Below are 18,940 nucleotides of genomic sequence, written 5' to 3'. Positions count from 1 at the left end.
GGGATTTACACTTAATATGGAAACTCACAAGATGCTTAGAGGCTTGAGAAGGCTATGAAAATTAACATCTCATTATTTTTGTTATTTGTTCTTTCAATTTTCTTTATAGAAATGGAGAAGGATGCAAGTAGATTAGGTGATTTTATATTGTTCTAACATCCAATATGCAGAGATTGCACTCTACTAATGAGGTATCTCCATGCGATTTACTGTCAGATGTATGGATTTGCACACTAACAATATATCAAATATAAACCCACCAATAAAACATCATCAAGCAACAATGTTCCGTTCCAAAAATAAAAGAGAATCAACTCGAGTTGCTACCTCCAACATCAAAACAGAAGATCAAATTTTCAGAACACGCAAACACAGAAAAAAGAGCACCTTCAATGGCTTTGTTGACATTAGTGGGAAAATTGCAGGCCTGCAATGGAGAGCTTTTCCAGTCTCTAAGCTTTTCTTTTCTTACGGTTTTGTACCGTAGTAAGGCTTTTCTTCACGTTTTGGCACTGTTTTAACAACATAAGGTTGTCTTCCATATTTAGGCTTTTCCTTTTCTTCTTTCTTGGTTTTGTAGACAGGCTTGTAGTTGTCCATGATACTGCTTTTCTTCTAGTTTTGGAACAACGTCAGAGTTTCTGTAGTAACCAGAATTTTCCTTTCTAGGCTTCTTTTCACTTCATATGTGGATGAAGAAAACGGGCAGACACCGTTGCCTTTTTTAGGGAAATTGGTCAAAGAATAAACATAATTTACCAATGTCTATGACTGTTATGAAATAAAATAAACACCGATTCTGGCTTTGAAATGATATCAGGAAGGCAAGAACGAGACCCCCAACATATTGCTTCATTTGTTTGGGACCGTAACAAGACTAGGCATATTTAACAATCCACCAATCCAATTTCACACTCGTTACCTTGCCCCAAGGCCGGTTTGTGTGTAATACCAACAATCCAGAGCAGAACTTGAAAGAGATGAAGATGCGATAGGCGACAGTTTCAACTAGCCATGCTTATATACCATCCTCTCACCTTCACTCAATCTTGAGACTCCTATTGTGCTTGGCAATACCCTGAAACTAAATTCTGTATGCCATTTGAAACAATGCTCTGAAACTGTTGTGCATCAATTTCACCTCCATCCAATTCGTGTTATCAAAGTATTATTAGGGAAAGAAGCAGGAAGGCCAGTGTTTATTGTGTTTCAGATTGCCATGATATAAACTATATACAGTTTATTTACAACATTAAACTTCAGATATAGAGTTCACCGCATTATTACATACATATAGTACAGGAATTGCTTGATACCGGCATTATTCAGAAAACATGTCTGAACATACAAGCTTCTGAAATCTTGTACAAACGATGTAACTGAAATGCTCATTGCAACTGGTTTGCAACTAAGCAGAGGTAGTTACCCGGTTAACAACAACTATCTTCATTGCATCACCCTCCTGTCGAATTAGAACTGGGAGACTCCAATAGTTGATGTTGACACACATCTAGCTTCAACAGCCAATGTCTTGAGAACACCCCGGCAAGGGTCACTTCCAAAACCAGCGTTTGAAACTTCAACGGAACAACTGTTTCTTCCTACACAAGCCTGTAAAAGTTGAACAACGAAGACATTATTAACATCAGGAATGGGAAAATAACATACAATGTTAAAAAATGGTAAGAACCACACTTCCAATATTTGAGCAGTATGCAAGAGTCATACAACTTAGCACTGGCAAACCTTTTCACATAAATTCAGTGAACTAAAGAGTATTTTCTTCCATATCAGAACCATTCAGGTCACTCAGTTCAATAAGTTTATCAACATTATCGAAACTATCAACAAAGTTGTTGAAGAAACATGTTTTTAGAGCCCATAATGCATTTGCAAAACTGCAAGTCTGCAAATCCAAGAGTATTCTCACAAATGAACTTAATAAAGCTCAGTAATTCTCCTATTCATATTTCTGCAGTTTGCATCTCTGGTTATGTCATCCTTTATTAGCGTTTAGGAGGAATGAATATGTAGCTCTAACTCCTATTGAAATATCTTAAAATGATTTCAATCACAGTATCGACCAGACGCCTTTCTAAATAAACAGCTACCATGTTTTTCTATACCTCAAACCTCTATTGCTACAACTCTCTATTTTTCTTGATATACCTGTGTTCAAGATCGTGTCTGATGCATATAAGAACAAGGGTATGGGAATATGCCCCTCCAAATAAATGGAAAAACATGGAAAAAATGGGCAATACCTGTGTAGAATACATACCCATACCTGACAGATACCTAAGTCTTAGCCTCCAACTCATTTTCTCATCTACAGTTTATTCATTAAAGTCACCCCTGTTTCACTGCTCAACATCTCTGATCTCTCTTCACTAAAAATGAATTATCTCATTGTAGAGAATTCGGATGATATTTCCGTTTCTTTCCTTTGAAAATAGACTCATTAAGGATTCTAAGCATATAAATTATAACTCATAATTATTTTTGTACAATTTTTAATGGATTCCGAAATCAATCCGACCCTGCCTCACCAAAATTCAAATATCTCAAAATGTATAACTCTTTTGCTTGCTCTGTTTCTTTTATGTAAAAATAGAGTCATTAAGCTTTCATTTCATATCTTATTCACTATCTAATTCAATTTCCACCATTTTCATTTCATACCTGACAGATACCTAAGTCTTAGCCTCCAACTCATTTTCTCATTATGATCATGTTTCAAGTTAATATTGATCAATTAAGAACTTCTTAAAGATGTAACACTTTTTTTTATTAAGTAAAATATATACCTCGGATACCACAGACAATGAATTTGGAGAGTGGCAATTGCCATTAGAAAAATTCTGGCAGCTTCCATGAGGAGTTCCATAGCTAGCAAATTCTATAGAGGAGATTATATGCCCATCTTCACACTGCAAGTGAATCTGTGGTTTCATGTCACTTATGGAGACTTTTCCATCAATAAGATCTAGATGAAGCCATTCTCGAAGAGGTGGATAGTAGGACTCGGACATTTGAGCACAGAGAATTCGAGGCACACGTGATTTGACTGAAATCTCAAATGGGTTCCCACCAATTTCTTCAAATATCACAAGTAAATTGTTTGATGCCTGTAACCATGATCTTGGCACATGGTACCTGGTGATTGAACAATAGCACATGTATCACAAGGTGGACACAAAATGCCCTTTCCCGTAGCAACTATCCAATTTAAATGCATAAAGGGATTAAGCACACAATTAGTACACCAATTTTCAAAATGGGATACTAGTTAACTTTCCATTGATTTACATATACTTTCAGTGGAAATAATACCAGGTTTGAGTGGGCTTCCCACAATTTGTCATGCACTTGTTGGAGCCATATGCTCCACGATAATCACAGCTATCCGGACATCCATCTTTTGGGGCAGTCAGATTCCAGTATCTTCCAATATGATGGCCATTGACCCAAGCTTGGCCCTTTCCCATGCTTCCTAAGTCAATAGCAATGGGCTCTGACCCATCGGGAGAATCAAAGTATGCCTGCTTGAATTGGGGATAGAAGGGATGCATGTAAGTAAACTTTACTTCAAAGGAATAGAAATGAGATGGATAATAGGGGAAAAGCTAAAATCAAAATAAAAAGATGATATACATTCAGATATGTGCAATAGGAGCACAAGCGTTCATATTAACAGGAAAAAGAATTAGAAAAACAATGATGCCACAAACAATATGCTGCCAGTGATGAACTCTAATTGAGATGAGCAAAATGGTGGTTGTGGTTCCAATAATTTCTTTCCCAGTCATCAGATCATTGGGATATCATGATTGCCATATAGCCATCAATCAAGAACGCAAATATAAGAAATGAGGCAATGAAACAAAGCCATTGAGAAATTCCCCTATGATATTCCAATGCTTTGGAGCAGTGAAAAATGACATGGAATGAGGTCAAAAAGGAGGGAAAGAAATAATTCTCTATCATACTGGTTAGGCAAGAAAAATCGTTAGGAGTCTCGTGTGACCACAATTCCACCAAAAGTTGATGGAAATTTTTATATGACAGAAATAAAACTAGCAATGTCATGAGGGACTGAATGTTAGGCAATTAAGCATTAAGACATGCAAGAAAAAAGCATGTCTACGATGAGAATGCAACATTTGGTATGCGGTTATACAAGGAAAGATAAAATTAAGAAAAAAAATGCTTAAGAGAAGGTGGGTTTCATTTAATAAACAAAAAAAGGAAAACACAATTAAAATGGTTTCTTATGGACAGCTTCAAACGAACCTGAGAAGATGTAAATTTCCAAATAACGCTAATTTTAAGAGGAGAGGAGCGCCAAAAATACCCTGGATGGAAACTATGAAAAGAACCTACGTTTTACTAAACTTACTGCACATATTATTTTAAATAGAGCTCCTTGTTGCAATATGGTCCACATAGCCATTCCTACATGGTCGGAAAAGTGTAGTTTATTGTTGTTGGTATAGGTAATGAGAAAAACCAAAAGAAAGATATACAGAAGAATGGACATCTCTACTTAATGTGCTTGAATGTTCAATGAAATAAATATATAACCATTTATTTTAGCTTTAAACCTTTTATTTATGCATAAGTTGTATATTTATGTCATAGCACTTTCCAACAAAGAAAAGGAGGATATTTTAAAGGCCAATGTCATATGAATTAACACCACTACTTTTGATAGTACCTATGACGAAGAAAGCATGTAATAATATCCCATCCTTGTAAGCACTATGTTAATTGAAACTGTTCAAGGAATAAACTTACCTTGTACCAAGTAAATGTGGAGGGAGTAGCATCAAGCTTCAAGTTTGTCCATCCTGCTTTCTCATTTTCTTCTATGGTGAATATTTTCTGGAACTCACCCTTCAGGCCAACCTAGAATAAAAGAAAAACAACCAGCAACTGAATGTTTTCCTTGCCATTTTCTTCCTTCAGGAGAAACAAAAAGGTAGAAGAAATATCCAGTTCATAATTGCAGAAAAGAAACCAACCACAATGGAGTTTATAGTATATAAGAGACCAACCACAAATCAACATTGAGTTACATAGTCTGCAGAGTTTTAACCATTTGCAAATATATGTTCAACTCTATGATCATCTTTGAAACATTGAGCTTCTATTAATAATAGAGGCATTTGTTCATTTCATATTCAAAGAAAATTCATGTATAAGCAAAATAAAGAATGAGGCAGGCGTCAAGAGTGAAGACCATACATCCCATGATTTTCATTAAAATACATCAATGAAGAAGTCAAATGGAAATGAATACAAAGCTAATAAATTAGCTTTTTCTTATGACAGACTGCTCTAGCAGAGGAATTCTTCAAGCAAGATTGTCCCTTCTATCAAAGTTTCTTTAAGCCAAAAGTCAAGTTCTCTTCTTTGGAAAGGAGAATATCCTAGGTCATTGATTTTATTGAGATGCAATCCTTTTGTCGAATTTAAGTACTAAATTCAGAATATTTCCTAACATCTGTTTCAAATTCAGTGAGCTTCCAATTCTAAAGAGCACGTTAAAGAACTCATACTACGTTTGGTAGGAGAAATATTTTTTCACCATATTTTAGTATATCAGTCAGCAATAAACTAATTCCAACCGGTAATATTTAACCACTCCCATGACTTATTTTTAGCAAAGGAAAGGAAAATTTTTTGCTTATTTTGAAGAGGTCTTAGTTTTTACAAGTATTTTTACTCATCCTTCTAATTTCAAGTTCAAGCCTGGAACTTCAAAACTTAGGTAGACAAAAAATACAGTGAACAAGCTCCTATATTGTTGTAACAAAAATAACCTCTTATATACTATAAAAAGGATGCATTTTTCCCAAGAAAAGGATAAGCTTCCAATTCATCATGACTTGTCAAGTAGCTGTTTAAGGTCAAGAGAGCTCACCACAAAGCTATCTCAAGTTTAAAGCCGTCCTCCATAAGTCTCACCTTCTGATGTCTGTCTATTTGTATTTTGTGTATTTTTGTGCTAACCCGTTGTCACAAAGAAGAATTTATACTTTTGAATACGTTTTAGGGCTTACATTAAGCTACAGTCTAAAAGGATGCTGAAGAATCTGTTTCCAGTTTCTATCAATCTCACCCCCTTCTTGGATTGCTTATTATTTTTTTTATCAGAAAACATTGAAAATACATGAACAGCATCATAGGAAAAAGCCTAAAAAAACCTACTACCGTTACTAAATAATCACTAAAGGTATGAAACAACAAATTAATTTTATGTATATCTACAATAAACACAGAAAAGATGACTAGTTGAAAACAGTTATAAATCAGAAGAGGTGAAAGAGTAGAGTAAAATTATTAAATACAAACCTGGTAGATCCATGAGGCCTTAGAAAGGTCAATATCCCCATTTTTAAATCCAGTAAGCTTAATTTGTCCTCTAAACCCAGCACCATCCTTCTCTAGAAAGGCACCGTAATTCTGTATCATCATTGCAAAATTTAATGCTATGGCATCAGAAATCCACAATCACCATTCCATTTTGACAAGTTCGTAAATAAGAATACAAAATTGAGAAACCATATAGACTAAAAACATTATGTCACTGAAGTGACTAGAAATCAACAAAACTAATATATTGCACATCTCAAATGACCTATGGCAATGAATCTGCTTCAGTCAAACAGAATATGATTCATATTGTAAATCAGAAGATAGATTTTCGATGCTATCAAATTTTATATTTCTTTTTTGTGAGCACTATGGAACTCTCTTAAAATTTTCTAAACCCCAACTTGCAAAACATTAGTGCACAAAATAAACTTATAAACATAAAAACCTCCCTTGCAAATAGTTCCAGACACTTAACTTTAAACTGTGCACAACACTACAAATACAATTTAGAAACATCCCAGAGATTTAGTAGTTTAACCATATATTTTACTGCAGCCAATGTAACAAGAAAATGTGGAAGAAGGATTAGAGACAAGCTTAATATCCATCAATCCTTCAAAATGATGTATGATTAATGACTGGGAATAAAAAATTTGAGTATCTGTAGATGTCAATCAAAAAGCCAAAAGGAGGATTTTGGCTTCTTTCAAATATTGATTTATAAATCATACATAAGTTTGAAGGATTGACTGATGGTCAATCATCTTTAATTTATAAATAGGCAATCAAATATTGAATTCCAATAAATGATGGTCAAAAACCATGAGGGGACTATTAAGCGATGTTGTCCCATATCTATTAGTCTTCGTTTCCTCTGGTCTTATAGGCAAGTTGGGCTTCTCTACCTATAGTCAATTGGTTTTAGTTTGGAAGATTAAGATGGTAGCAAAGCATGTCTTCCTGCCTAACCCCATGTGAGGTTGACCATCCATTGTGAAGTTGTCCATGTGTAGGCCTTTATTGAGATACAAGTTAGGGAGGAGTGTGTAGTGTTGCCCTACATCTATCAAGTCTTGGGTTTCTCATGGTCTTATTTTCAAGTTGGACCTCTCCACCTACGAATTGGTTTAGGTTGGATGCCTAACAAAAACCTTTGACCAAACTCCAGTCTTAGAAAAGGACTGGATCTTTCTTGTCCAATTACTTATGCGTCCACCATATTACATTCTATACAAACAACTAGATGCAATAATATTACCACTATCACTTTATTACACTTCAATACCATCAATGAATTTTCTCACATTGATATTGCAACCAACAACGTCAGTCTTATGATATGTTTGAGGGGGGGAAAACCAGCAACAACTCATAATATGCTGCTGGTAAAAAGGTGCTTCCTTCAGTTTTCTACACTAATAGGAAATATGTCAAGAAAATCTTCCTTTTTTTAAACTATTAATGACATGAACAAACATAACATATTTATTTGATCACTTTACATGTGACATGCAAAGAAATAGGGTAGAAATGTTATTTCCTTTAGAAGGGATAAAATGGATCTGGATCCTTTCAAAGAAACTCATCAGAAAATTTTGAACCATAAATTAACAAGTTACTTTGCAGCCTGTAGCATATGGTAAAAGACAAATAGAGAGGTTATAGAGGGAAGGAAATGAAGCAAGAAAGAGTAAATAATGTGGACAATAACTTAAGTAGAATGGACACTGAAAAAGAAATTTATTTGGAGTACCTTGAGAATTTTTAAGTATCAAGTGTCGTCCAAGTAAAAGAAAGGGAAAAATGAAGAGAAGAAAGGTATAGACTGTATTAAAAATGCAATAATTTATAGCAAAATTTTAAAACATAAAAACAGCTTTACCACACAACAAAATCAATAATTTATACATTCATGCAGATTAGTTACTGAATTAATCCACTACATACCTCTCCTTAGAAAGCAAGCTACTTGCTTCTTGAGGTGACAACATTAAATTCATTTCACACTCAGTTACACCAAAAGTAGATGAACCTTTTCTAGAAAATGAGGCACCTAATAGTGTTATGCTTTTGTTTGGGTGCAGGGAGAGGGATAAATGAGATGCAAGAAATAGAACTTCAGATTTTGTTCTGGTGTTCTGTACTTCAAGTGCAAAAAATCCGGATGCAAGAGTTTCTAGAGCATAGATTCCAGAATCAGGCAGTGAGGCATTTCTGTTTCACTTTCAATTGTAGCAATAATCTTCTAATTGGGCAAATTTCTCCTTTCTCAGTCCCCCCCCCCCCACCTTTTTAAATGACAATCTCATACGAGTGGCATCTAAAACTTGAAAGAACCTATCATCTACCCAAATCAATAGCTGCAAGTTCACAACTACATCGATCTGAACACCAGATTTGAAGTAAGCCTTTGTAGCATCCTAGTAAGGTTTTACCATTAGGCTAGGCATCACCTTATAGACAAGCATATGCCTTAACCATCACATGATTTTAAAAGATGATATTCAGATATTGTGGACAAACATAACCAGTTTTTACCTGCAAACCAACTGTCTGAGATAACAGCATTAAATCACTGTAACCTTGTTGAAATTGGACAGGCTGCAACACCTTGACCCAGTGACCACTTACGCTGCCTTCAGTTCCAGAAGCAAAGAAGCAAACATATTAGTGAGAACTTCAGTTACATAGTGTATTTAGAACTTAAAAGGATAAGAATTTCAATAAACGCATTCTTTTAAAACGCAATGAAGTGCATAAATGGAAATAAAGAGCAAGGGGCAGGGAGAAGATACATGATCATGCATTGACATGAAAGCAGTTATATACAACCACATTAAGGAAATTTACCTATAAGCTCCCCATTAATAAATATCCGCAATACATCACGCATGCTATCAATTACAAGAGTGGGGCTAACTTTATTTTCCTCCCAAAATGCAACATCGTCATCAGAAACATATATTCTGCATCCCAGATATAGAATAAAGAGGCATCAATGAGGAATTTAAGATGCACAGATACAAGAAAGTGTTTAGTCTAAAGTGGTTACCACCAGCAAACTAAAATCCACCACATTTGTGGTAATGCAAAAAATAAAGATAAACCCCATGTCCTTCCTCCCAACCCTAAAAGAGATATATTAGGCTACTAAAACTTTCTGCTCATTTAGGAGTCCCAAAACAAGATTCATTCATAAAAAATACTTTTTCGGTATTCTTGACTAAAGACCATTAGTGAAATCAAATTTAAACTGTTAAGTTGAACATCAGTTTATTAATAAAAGGTAGAAATGAGTAGATTCAAGAAGAGATGGTACAATGACAAAGATTGTGACTTATGAGATTTTTATTGTTTTACGGAAAAATGGTGAAAATAATAGTCACATAACCCCATCTCCCAATTTATTACGGGTCAATGAAAAGGAAAAGATGAAGGAAGCAATTTTTTACTGCAAATATTCGGCCAACAGAATAATAAGACAGCTAGCAAAATGATGCTCGAGTATCATTTCAGTCCCCAAGATATAGGTTCTAAAAGGAGGGAACTTAATAGAAATGACAACCAAACAGAAAAGGGAAAGATGAATTAGGGTGGAGTAATCCAAGAGTAGACCATAGTTAACCTGGTCATATGCCAGAGATAATCAGATTCATCCTTTGTCACTTTCAAATGCTCCAACAAGCCTTGAACGGTAAAATTGCTCTCACTCCATATACCAATTGGCTCCTCTACAGACATCCAGGATTCTGAGATACTGGAAACCTCATTTTTGGTCATGACAAGTTCAGGTGCAGATATTTTTGGAGATAGGGCATTCTCTACCAGTTTCACAGAAGTTTGTGCTCCAACCTGTTTAGAAATATGAAAGATAATGGAGGAGTTACAGAAGTTTAGAAATATGAATAAGAAACAAACTTGTTTGAACCGGGAACTAGAGCCCTGTCTAGTCTAGCAACTATATAAAAACTGGAAATAATAGAAGTTTAGACACATGAAAGATAAAAGAGAAGTTACAGAAGGTGAAAAAAAAAGGCAAAACTGTTTGAACCAGGAATCAGAATCCTGTGTCTAGCATATAAACTCGTAATAATAGAAAAGGTCAAAAACCGCATCAAGCCTCAGATTTTATTTTGTATTAACGGGATTTGTACCTTTAACCTCTCAGTTTCATGTTAAGACTACACCATTAAGCTAAATACAGTTTTCTGTTAATTATCAAATATATGTAATATTTATTTACATTTTAATGTTTGAACTTTGAAAAAAAAAATTGGATTGGCTGATGCAACCAATTGAACAAGTTGGATGGAAAGCACTTTTCAAACCATAACTAAGGCTAAACAGATAGCTTTTTTGAAGTTAAAAGTGTTTTTCAAACTGCAAAAAGTACTTTTGGAAAGGTTAAATTTCTAGCTTTTGGCTTTTGAAAAATCACTTTTGAGCTAAATTATTTATTTTCCCTCATTTATCATCACCAAAATTAAGTTCCTTTCATTTACCCTTTTGAAATTTATTTAAAATATATAGTATTTGAATTTATAAGGATTATTTTTGTATGTCATTTAAATATCTAAAATAGGATTTATATATTCAAATTAAATTTTAAAAATAAATTATATTAATTGTTTAAAAAGCATTTAACATGTATATTTCATATATCAAAATATTAATAATGAGTTACAATAAAGTATTTTTATAGTTCTATTATAATTTAAGTTTATATATTTCATATATCATAATATCAAAAATTTTGATTAAATTAAAATGGATATTTTTTACTTTACAACATCATGTTTAAAATGAACATTTTATCTTCTCAAAAGCACTTTTTGACAGCAATACTGAACACTTAAATCTTCAACCAAACTTAACAAAAACACTTCTTCACAACAGTTTTCAAAAACAATACTAAACTAGCTCTTGCTCATTTCATATATCTCAATTGCAACCATAACACAAAGTTAACCTAATTTGTAAAAGAAAAGGAGGAAGCTTTCTTAGCATTTAAGGAAGAAGCTAACAAACTAAAGCACAACTTTTTTTGTCAAAGCAGACTATTTTAGTAGAAGCTATGTGACATGTATGAATGTCAGTAATTTGAGACAAAAAAGGAAGCAGCAATGGCAGCTTCCAGGAATTTGATACAGAAGTGATTGCCAAATTTTTTTACAAAGGACTATAATAAAGATACAAGTAATTTTTGTGCACAGAATAAAGAGGTAGAATTTGATTCATAAAGTGAGATAATTCATAGAGTAGTACTATATCAGTTGGTTCCTGCTTTCAGAACTAAGCACTCAAATCTAGCAATTAGAACAAACAGATTACAAGCATCAAAACAATCAAAATAACTCAAACTTCTAAAGTTGAAAAATAAACCTTTGCAGTGTTGAATGCCACATTACTGCAGTCAGGTAAAATGCTCACAGACCACGGTGGCAAAGAGTATGATTTACCACGGAATATTACGGTCGCAGTATTATGCTCATCAATGTTTGCAAGAAAAGCAGAGCATGCACTTTGACTTTCAGAAAGGGTAGTGTTCAGAACAGCACTCTGGGTATTTTCCCAGTATACATGTGCCTGCATGTTGTTACCGACTCACATTAAACCAGACGTAAAATTAGAGAAAGAAAATTTTCAGAAAGAGGAAACAATTTCAGTTGATCAGCATGATATGATAACATATTTAGAAACATAGAGGTTTGATAGTGCCCCTCTTTTTTGTGTTTTCTGTTCTTGTCTACATGCCTTAGCCAAAAGGATGTCAGTAACTTCTATGCTGCAGTACTAGTGTACTGCAAAATTTCTAGCATCACCTGTGCAACCTTATGGAGAAACATTGTCTCATATGTCTAGTAATTTATTGATAAGTGATATTTTTGTATAGGATTTTAAGTTGTACATTTAGCTAGTTGACGAACCATAACCATTTTCTTTCCTAACTTCTTTAACCAGATCGTATTGGACAGGAATAGAGGTGGCAAAAGAAGACCTCAGTCAAACAGTCCATCCAACTCAATGCAAGACTCAATAAAACCAACTGGTTTCCATCTCTAGCAGAGGGGAGAGCAACAAAAAAATAAAAAAAGAGAGAGAAAGGCTTACTCAGAGAAGTCAGAGAAGTAAACAATCCAAATTGGATTTGCCTCAAACTAAAATAACTCCAATCAGACCAACCTACCTTATCACCACCTCTAACAAACAACGCAACCTTACTCCGATGAGAACACTACTAATTGCAAGCTGAAGTAACTCGCATGGAAAAACAGGATATATTTCTTTTATGTAAAGTCCAGATGGACACATTGACTTAGAAACAATTTATTTAATCCAGTATTTAATTGATACATAACACAGTGGAGCAAGAAGTTAATAAAAAATAAAAATAAAAATAAAACAAAATAAAAAAAAGAAACCTCCTAGCACAAACCTCCTGCCTTGGTCCCAATTTCATATACTGAGGTGAATCAGCAGCCACTAGAGCACGTTCACAGAGCTTAATAGCAGCATGAAGATCTTTCAAGTGTCCCCATTTTGGCTCACTTCGTAAACCTAGAGACAAAGGCATCAGTCAAGTTTTGGGCTTAATGTCCCGGCTCTATTTGATCTTAGAGTTGTAAAGTTATGAGCCAGTACTTATGCTTCAATCACTAAGAGTTACTGATTAATGATTTTTGGCATTTTCCTGTTCTACCTACCATACTCATCAATTGGAGCATCATAATCGTAACTAGTAATATAGAAGGGCCCACCGGAAGTACGGCCAAAGTTTGTCCCACCAAAATACTGCAACCATCACCAGGCTTGTCAATATGTAGTATTGGACCAGATGACCTAATAATGTCATATGCACTAGACCATAAATAATGCTATTTCTAGAAAGATCCAATCATAGCTCTTACACAGCCTTATAAATGCTAACTGCATACTAGAAAGTGAGACTTTTCTGACAATTTCTGACAAAACTCAGTTGTTAACTAGTTTACCATATAATAGTTCATCAAGCTCCCTCCACGCTGGAAAAAACGTGCTACTGCAAATGCAAGATCTTCAACTGGTCTGTGAGGCAATCTTCCTCCCCATGAGGTGTACCTACAAAGGTCAACTAAAAATAAGAGTGGATTGCAAATAAACTTACAGCAGTGCAAAAATATGTTAGTTAACAAGATATAAAGCATCAGAAATAAGATGGAATAAAATAATTTGGTGATGTTAAAGAAACCTAATGGCATATAGGTTGAAATGTCTAGATTGTAGTTGGAAATGAAGGAAAAAGACAAGTAGTCCAAAAGCATGTTTATTCCATCTTTACTTAAATCAAAGCATTCAACCTAAAATCAAATGCAATAGGTATAGCAGCTTTACTTAAATCAAAGCATTCAAACTAAAATCAAATGCAATAGGTATAGCAGCCCAACATAAATAAAGTCCACGCAATACCTATATTTCTATCTAATGCAAGACAACACGAGTTATAACTCGTCCACACATTACATAGGGATATATCCGACAGAATACAACATTAAGCAACAAACAAAGAACGAATGAATCTGAAAACTACTCAGTTATAAAGAATCAAAAGTAAAACAGAATGAGAATAGGCGGGGAAGTTTAAATGACTAAAGACCACAACAGACCACAAACTTAAATAATATAAGGCCATACCACTTAAAATACTGTGAAAATCAAGGGATGCGGACTACTGTTGGGTAGAGATATTTTAAGAGTAATTTGTGTTGATTGATAGTTTGGAAGTAATTGCATTTTGCATTAGTGTCCATTATTAGGGTCTAACATCATGCTTTGGATAGTTTCTTGTTTTAGGATTTTAGCATGAATATATAGAAGCTACTATAACTAACAAAAATACAAGACAAAGAATAAAAACTCTTTTTCTCTCAAAAAATACCGATGCTACCAAAATATTTAACCAACTTTGGATTTTTGGAACAATTAACACCAGAAATATTGTAGCAATTATCACCAATTTAAAAAACTCCTACATAAACAAAGACCAAAAGTGTAGTTCACTGAGCCACAAGGATGTGGCTATCAACTTTCCCTCTATTTTTGGCAAACCGAAAACATGTCCTTCATAGGTGCTTGACAAAATTTCCTTTGCCTTCTCCACATGCTCCCCTTCTGGATAGAGGGAAACGAAAGGGAAAGAGTGCAATAAAAGAAGAAAGGAACAATAGGGAGTACAAAGAAACAGATAAAAACATTAGACATGATCATACCATCCATCCCAATTTTCTGTCCAGATTGTTGGTTTGTTAGGGGAATTTGGTTTATAACCATCACAGTAGTAATTATTGCAGGTATCTATCTGCAACAGAAAACAGAGGAAGACAAACAAAAGAAGGTAAAGCACAATTAAAGAAAGAATAAACACAGATTTGTTGTTTCAGATCTTAGTGTTGTAAAAAAATTAGAAATTTTAAAAATGAAAAGATCAAGGCATCTTCCATGATTAGATATGCATAAGCAATGCATAGAAACTCAACCATAGAATAAAAGGTAGGGACCTTACTATATCACCCGGAGCATCAGTTTGCTTGCACATCACCCAGGGAACCCCAGCACCTAGACCCAAAGCCATGTTAGCAGCCCACCTGACGTACTCTTTCCCCTTCTGGCCATATGAACCCTCCATATTTCCATATTCGTTCTCAATCTGATAAAATTATCCGAGTTAAGGAAATCTTAGGGAAAAAGTAATTCTTGTTCCAACCTTTGGATGCGCATGGATTTAAGAGAGAATTAAAATCAAATGAGTCTATTACCATATGATATTCTTCTCCATATAACTGAAGGTCAGAATTAATAGATGTGAGATATGTAATTGATAGATTTCACAGACTAGAGAGTTCAATCTAACAATTGTCAAGAGGTAAAATGGCCACTAGAATAGCTATAATACCATATTTTGGGCAAGGACAATTTTTCTTTTGGGGATAAACAACTAAGTTGGTCTCTTAGAAATGGAATTATTTTTATTGTGATATGTTCCCTTGCATTGGGTTTTAATTCTATTTTAGTCCCTAAAAGTAAATTTAAGCTTTCTATGCTACAAGTAAGTTAACCGTGTGTTTACAACCAAAAATCTATAACGGATTATAAGCATGAGCAAACATGCATATCTAGTACACAAATATTTTATATGTAATACTTGTGGCTCTGATACCAAATCAACCAGAAGATAGATGATTAGAACCAATAAAACACTTACTTCGTTTACTGATAAAAATTTCAGAGTCTTCACATGATATAATATATTCAACTATAGCCAAAGTTGTTCTAATAAATCGATAATGAAATAAATAAGACCTTGGATAATTTTTGTTTACTAATAAATTACTTTATAGTAAACAATATGTTAAACTTTACTTATAAAGTAGTATTGAGAGACAAGATAATACTAGACATAGCACTGTGGCTGTTGTTGAGGATCATTCATCGCTGAGGAATTATTTGATATCTAATGTAGTTTAGGAACTTCCTACATATTTTCACTCCTCAAAATGATATTTTCTTCTATATAACGAGTTCAAATTTAGTTTAAAAGTGGCCGGAGTGACAATTTGATTCCAATGTTGCGCTTATCCATGCTAGCAATTAATCCCTATGTCTCATCGAAACAACTATTCTATTTAACATATAAAACAGAGGTCTAGATTGTAGTACAACCTGCAAGAGGATAATAGGACCACCCTGCCAGGAAAAGAGCTTCTCCTCCAGCATCAAATCCACAATCTTCGTTACAAAGCGCTGCATCTCCCTCTGGAGAGAAAAACAAGAAAATATGAACACGCAAAAGAAAGATTGAGCTGTTATGGCCACTGATACAAAGTTAAATCTCAATTTCTAGCATCCGATAGATGACTAAAATTTTGAGAAATTCACTTGCCAACCTCCAGAAATCATTATAATCCTACCAATATTTGATCAAGATAGTAAAAAGCACTTTGATATATATATATATATAGTCAAACATAAAAGGAAACTTAAAAAGGATAATTCCATAGTATAATTAGTCAAAGATTAGAAACATGCCCCCACTCAAACACTTCAGACTAAATAAATAAAAGACAAGAAAGAAGAGAGTATGGGTGACCAGCAATTTGATAGATATTAATCTGTTAGCACATGTGTTCACACCCTTCATGAAAACTGAGTTGTGATTAACTGGATATAGAAATTGGTAAAGCTTTGGCAGTCAAATATCATCAGAAAGTGCATATTAAAGTACAACACTAAAGGTGAAAAAATCTAGAAACACAATGAAAGCATCTGCACTTTAAGGCAAAGGCTAAAAAAGCTAAGAAAACCACAGTTTACATGATGAATACATTTGTGACAGACAATCGATGTTTATCATGTGTTTGGAACACATCTTTTGCTATATCCTATTTCAATGGGAACTAGGGGCTGAAAATAACTAAAATGCACAGAAAATCTTTTGATTCGATAAGAAATTTCAATATGCTCTAGTTGTTACATGCGGAAATTAACCTAAAATATTCAACTTAGAGGTATAACAGATTTTTTTTCAAAAAGGAAAACGTTACATATTTCAGAATTATTAGGTGAAACAACATATAGTTTTCTTATCCGCACAAAATCCCATACCTTAAAAGGTTCATTATCTGTTCGAAACTCTATGCCAGGGATATCTCGCAGCCAGACAGGAAAGCCTCTGTAAATAAATACTATTTTGGTTAATATGTATCAACCTCATTCAGAACGAAAATTAAACAGAAAGCAGCAGAAAGCAGAAAATAATTTTATAAGTAATTAGAATGGGAAAACAAAGTCAGACCCGAAATTCCACTCAGCGCAAACATAAGGACCTATACGGAGAAGGAAATAGAGTCCATTGTCTCCCACTAGCTTCACAAACTTGACAAGATCAAACCTTCCTTCAAAATTATACTGAGAAAGCAATTCATACAAAAAAATAAAGATTCTAACTAAACCAAAAGAGTCAAAACTAGTACGAATTCCCAGTAAGTACCAATCTACCATAGATTAGACACAAAAGAGTAATAGCATACCTGCCCTCTGACTGGTTCATGCCCATTCCAAAATGTATAACTTTCAATAACATCTGCTCCACCCTCCTTGCTCTTTGCAATCAGGTCAGGCCACATCTGATGACATTAACAACAATATATGACAACGATGGGAAATTTATATAGGTATTAGAAAAAAAGGAGAGTAAAATGTTCAGCCATGGCTTAATTTCTCATTCGTATATAGCACCGATAAAGACACAATTAATAAATTTCTTTCTTTCTAGAGGAGAGAATCCCACATGCAAACTAAAGCATGCGTAACAGACTTATGCTTATCTAAAAACCAAGCTTTTACACCTAAAATTTCAAATTTTAAAAAACTTGATCTTCCAACTTGAAAAGCAAAACCCAAGTTGGGAAAACATAAGAAATTCAAAAACTGGAAGAAAAAGATAGAAAGAAAATCACTCCATTAAGAGTTGAAAAATGGTTGGAGGAGTCGAAAGGAGAAAAATGGTACCTGAGGAGTAGCACGAGGGTAATGAATTCCACCAGAAATGAGCATACGGCGTTTACCATCGATGATCAGAGCTCTGTGGTCGTACGTAACATTGAATGGTTGGAAGAAATTAGCAGCGGAGACTGAGAATTGGACGAAGAGACACACTAAAAGAAGCTTAGGAATAGCTTTGTTTTCAAAAACCACCATCTTCAATTACTGGGAGATAAAAGGGAATGGATCAATTTGTTGATTGATAAAAAGATCGAAGAAGACAGAAAGTTGAAGAGAAGGAGAGAAGACAAAGAGTGAAGCATGGACGAAGGTGCCACCACTTAGCAACTACCGATCAAATTGTATTTTAAAAGCAAATTTGGTTGTTTGAGGATTAGGACAGTTTTCTACATCGGATTCAGCTTTGTGGATTGGGTCTTTGCAAGGTGTCCACTAAGCTAACGTAAGAAAAGGGATAAGTTTGATATTTTAGCTCCTATTTTTCACTTCAAAAGCTTTTTACGTAAAAAGCTACTTAAATAATAAAAGCACGTGTGGGTATGCCTTTTTTCTTTTTCTTAAAGAATGTGTTTTTTCCCCTTTGTAAGTAAACAAGGTGTGATACAAGCATGAAAGAGAAAAGTTACTAGAGTTAATACATCATCAACCTAAATCTAAAGCTGGAGCAGGAGGATGCCCATTTTTTACTTTGAAAAGAAGACATTATCTCGTTTTTTTCTTTCATCAAAATAAGAGAATTAAAACAAAAAAAACCCTACTAGATGTTCCAATTGAGCCCTGAACAAATAAAACTGGCCAAATAGGCCTTTGATTGATGTTAACTATTAGTATTTAATGGCAAGACTGACATGGTCTTTAATAGATGCCATATCATCATCAAGGATTGACATGGCAGTGCCACATCAGCACCAAATGTTTATGTTGTAGTGCCATCATCTATTATTAACACTTAAGCAAATAAAAAAAGAAAAAAAAAGGTAAACTACAAAATTGTAACGGCTCGATTTGCAGTGGTATTGAA

General features: G+C 34.2%; 1 protein-coding gene across 3 annotated transcripts; it reads right to left on the bottom strand.

The window, feature by feature from the left end:
• Positions 1-1,220: 1,220 nt before the first annotated feature.
• Positions 1,221-18,408, bottom strand: LOC107914798 (beta-galactosidase 9). 3 transcript variants are annotated; one of them, XM_041102295.1, is made up of 19 exons: positions 17,926-18,408; positions 17,445-17,540; positions 17,210-17,322; positions 17,020-17,086; positions 16,078-16,170; positions 14,921-15,064; positions 14,628-14,716; positions 13,374-13,479; positions 13,086-13,173; positions 12,818-12,939; positions 11,764-11,967; positions 10,007-10,233; positions 9,232-9,347; positions 8,920-9,017; positions 6,358-6,468; positions 4,798-4,908; positions 3,334-3,542; positions 2,808-3,156; positions 1,221-1,611 (listed from the first exon to the last, which is right to left on the bottom strand). In XM_041102295.1, exons 1-19 carry the CDS (start codon positions 18,112-18,114, stop codon positions 1,471-1,473), a joined length of 2,673 nt encoding a protein of 890 aa, XP_040958229.1. In that variant the 5' UTR covers positions 18,115-18,408; the 3' UTR covers positions 1,221-1,470. The 3 variants fall into 3 exon arrangements, with proteins under 3 accessions (XP_040958229.1, XP_040958230.1, XP_040958231.1); XM_041102296.1 differs by lacking the exon at positions 6,358-6,468 and having other exon boundaries at positions 17,926-18,396; XM_041102297.1 differs by lacking the exons at positions 1,221-1,611; positions 2,808-3,156 and adding an exon at positions 4,400-4,455 and having other exon boundaries at positions 3,407-3,542; positions 17,926-18,396.
• Between the last annotated feature and the right edge of the window lie 532 nt (positions 18,409-18,940).

The sequence above is a fragment of the Gossypium hirsutum genome, chromosome D10 (assembly GCF_007990345.1).
Source record: "Gossypium hirsutum isolate 1008001.06 chromosome D10, Gossypium_hirsutum_v2.1, whole genome shotgun sequence".
In the NCBI taxonomy this organism is placed as follows: Eukaryota; Viridiplantae; Streptophyta; class Magnoliopsida; order Malvales; family Malvaceae; genus Gossypium; species Gossypium hirsutum.
This window is presented reverse-complemented; position numbering and strand designations above follow the sequence as displayed.

What these genes read in the sequence shown, in the direction of transcription:
- LOC107914798 (XM_041102295.1), bottom strand. Translation starts at nt 18,114, where the DNA reads ATGGTGGTTTTTGAAAACAAAGCTATTCCTAAGCTTCTTTTAGTGTGT. An exon ending in TGCTCCAATTGATGAGTATG is followed by an intron (nt 12,940 to 13,085) that starts GTAGGTAGAACA and finishes CTTTGTCTCTAG; the next exon opens with GTTTACGAAGTGAGCCAAAA. An exon ending in TGGCATTCAACACTGCAAAG is followed by an intron (nt 10,234 to 11,763) that starts GTTTATTTTTCA and finishes ATTTCTAAACAG; the next exon opens with GTTGGAGCACAAACTTCTGT.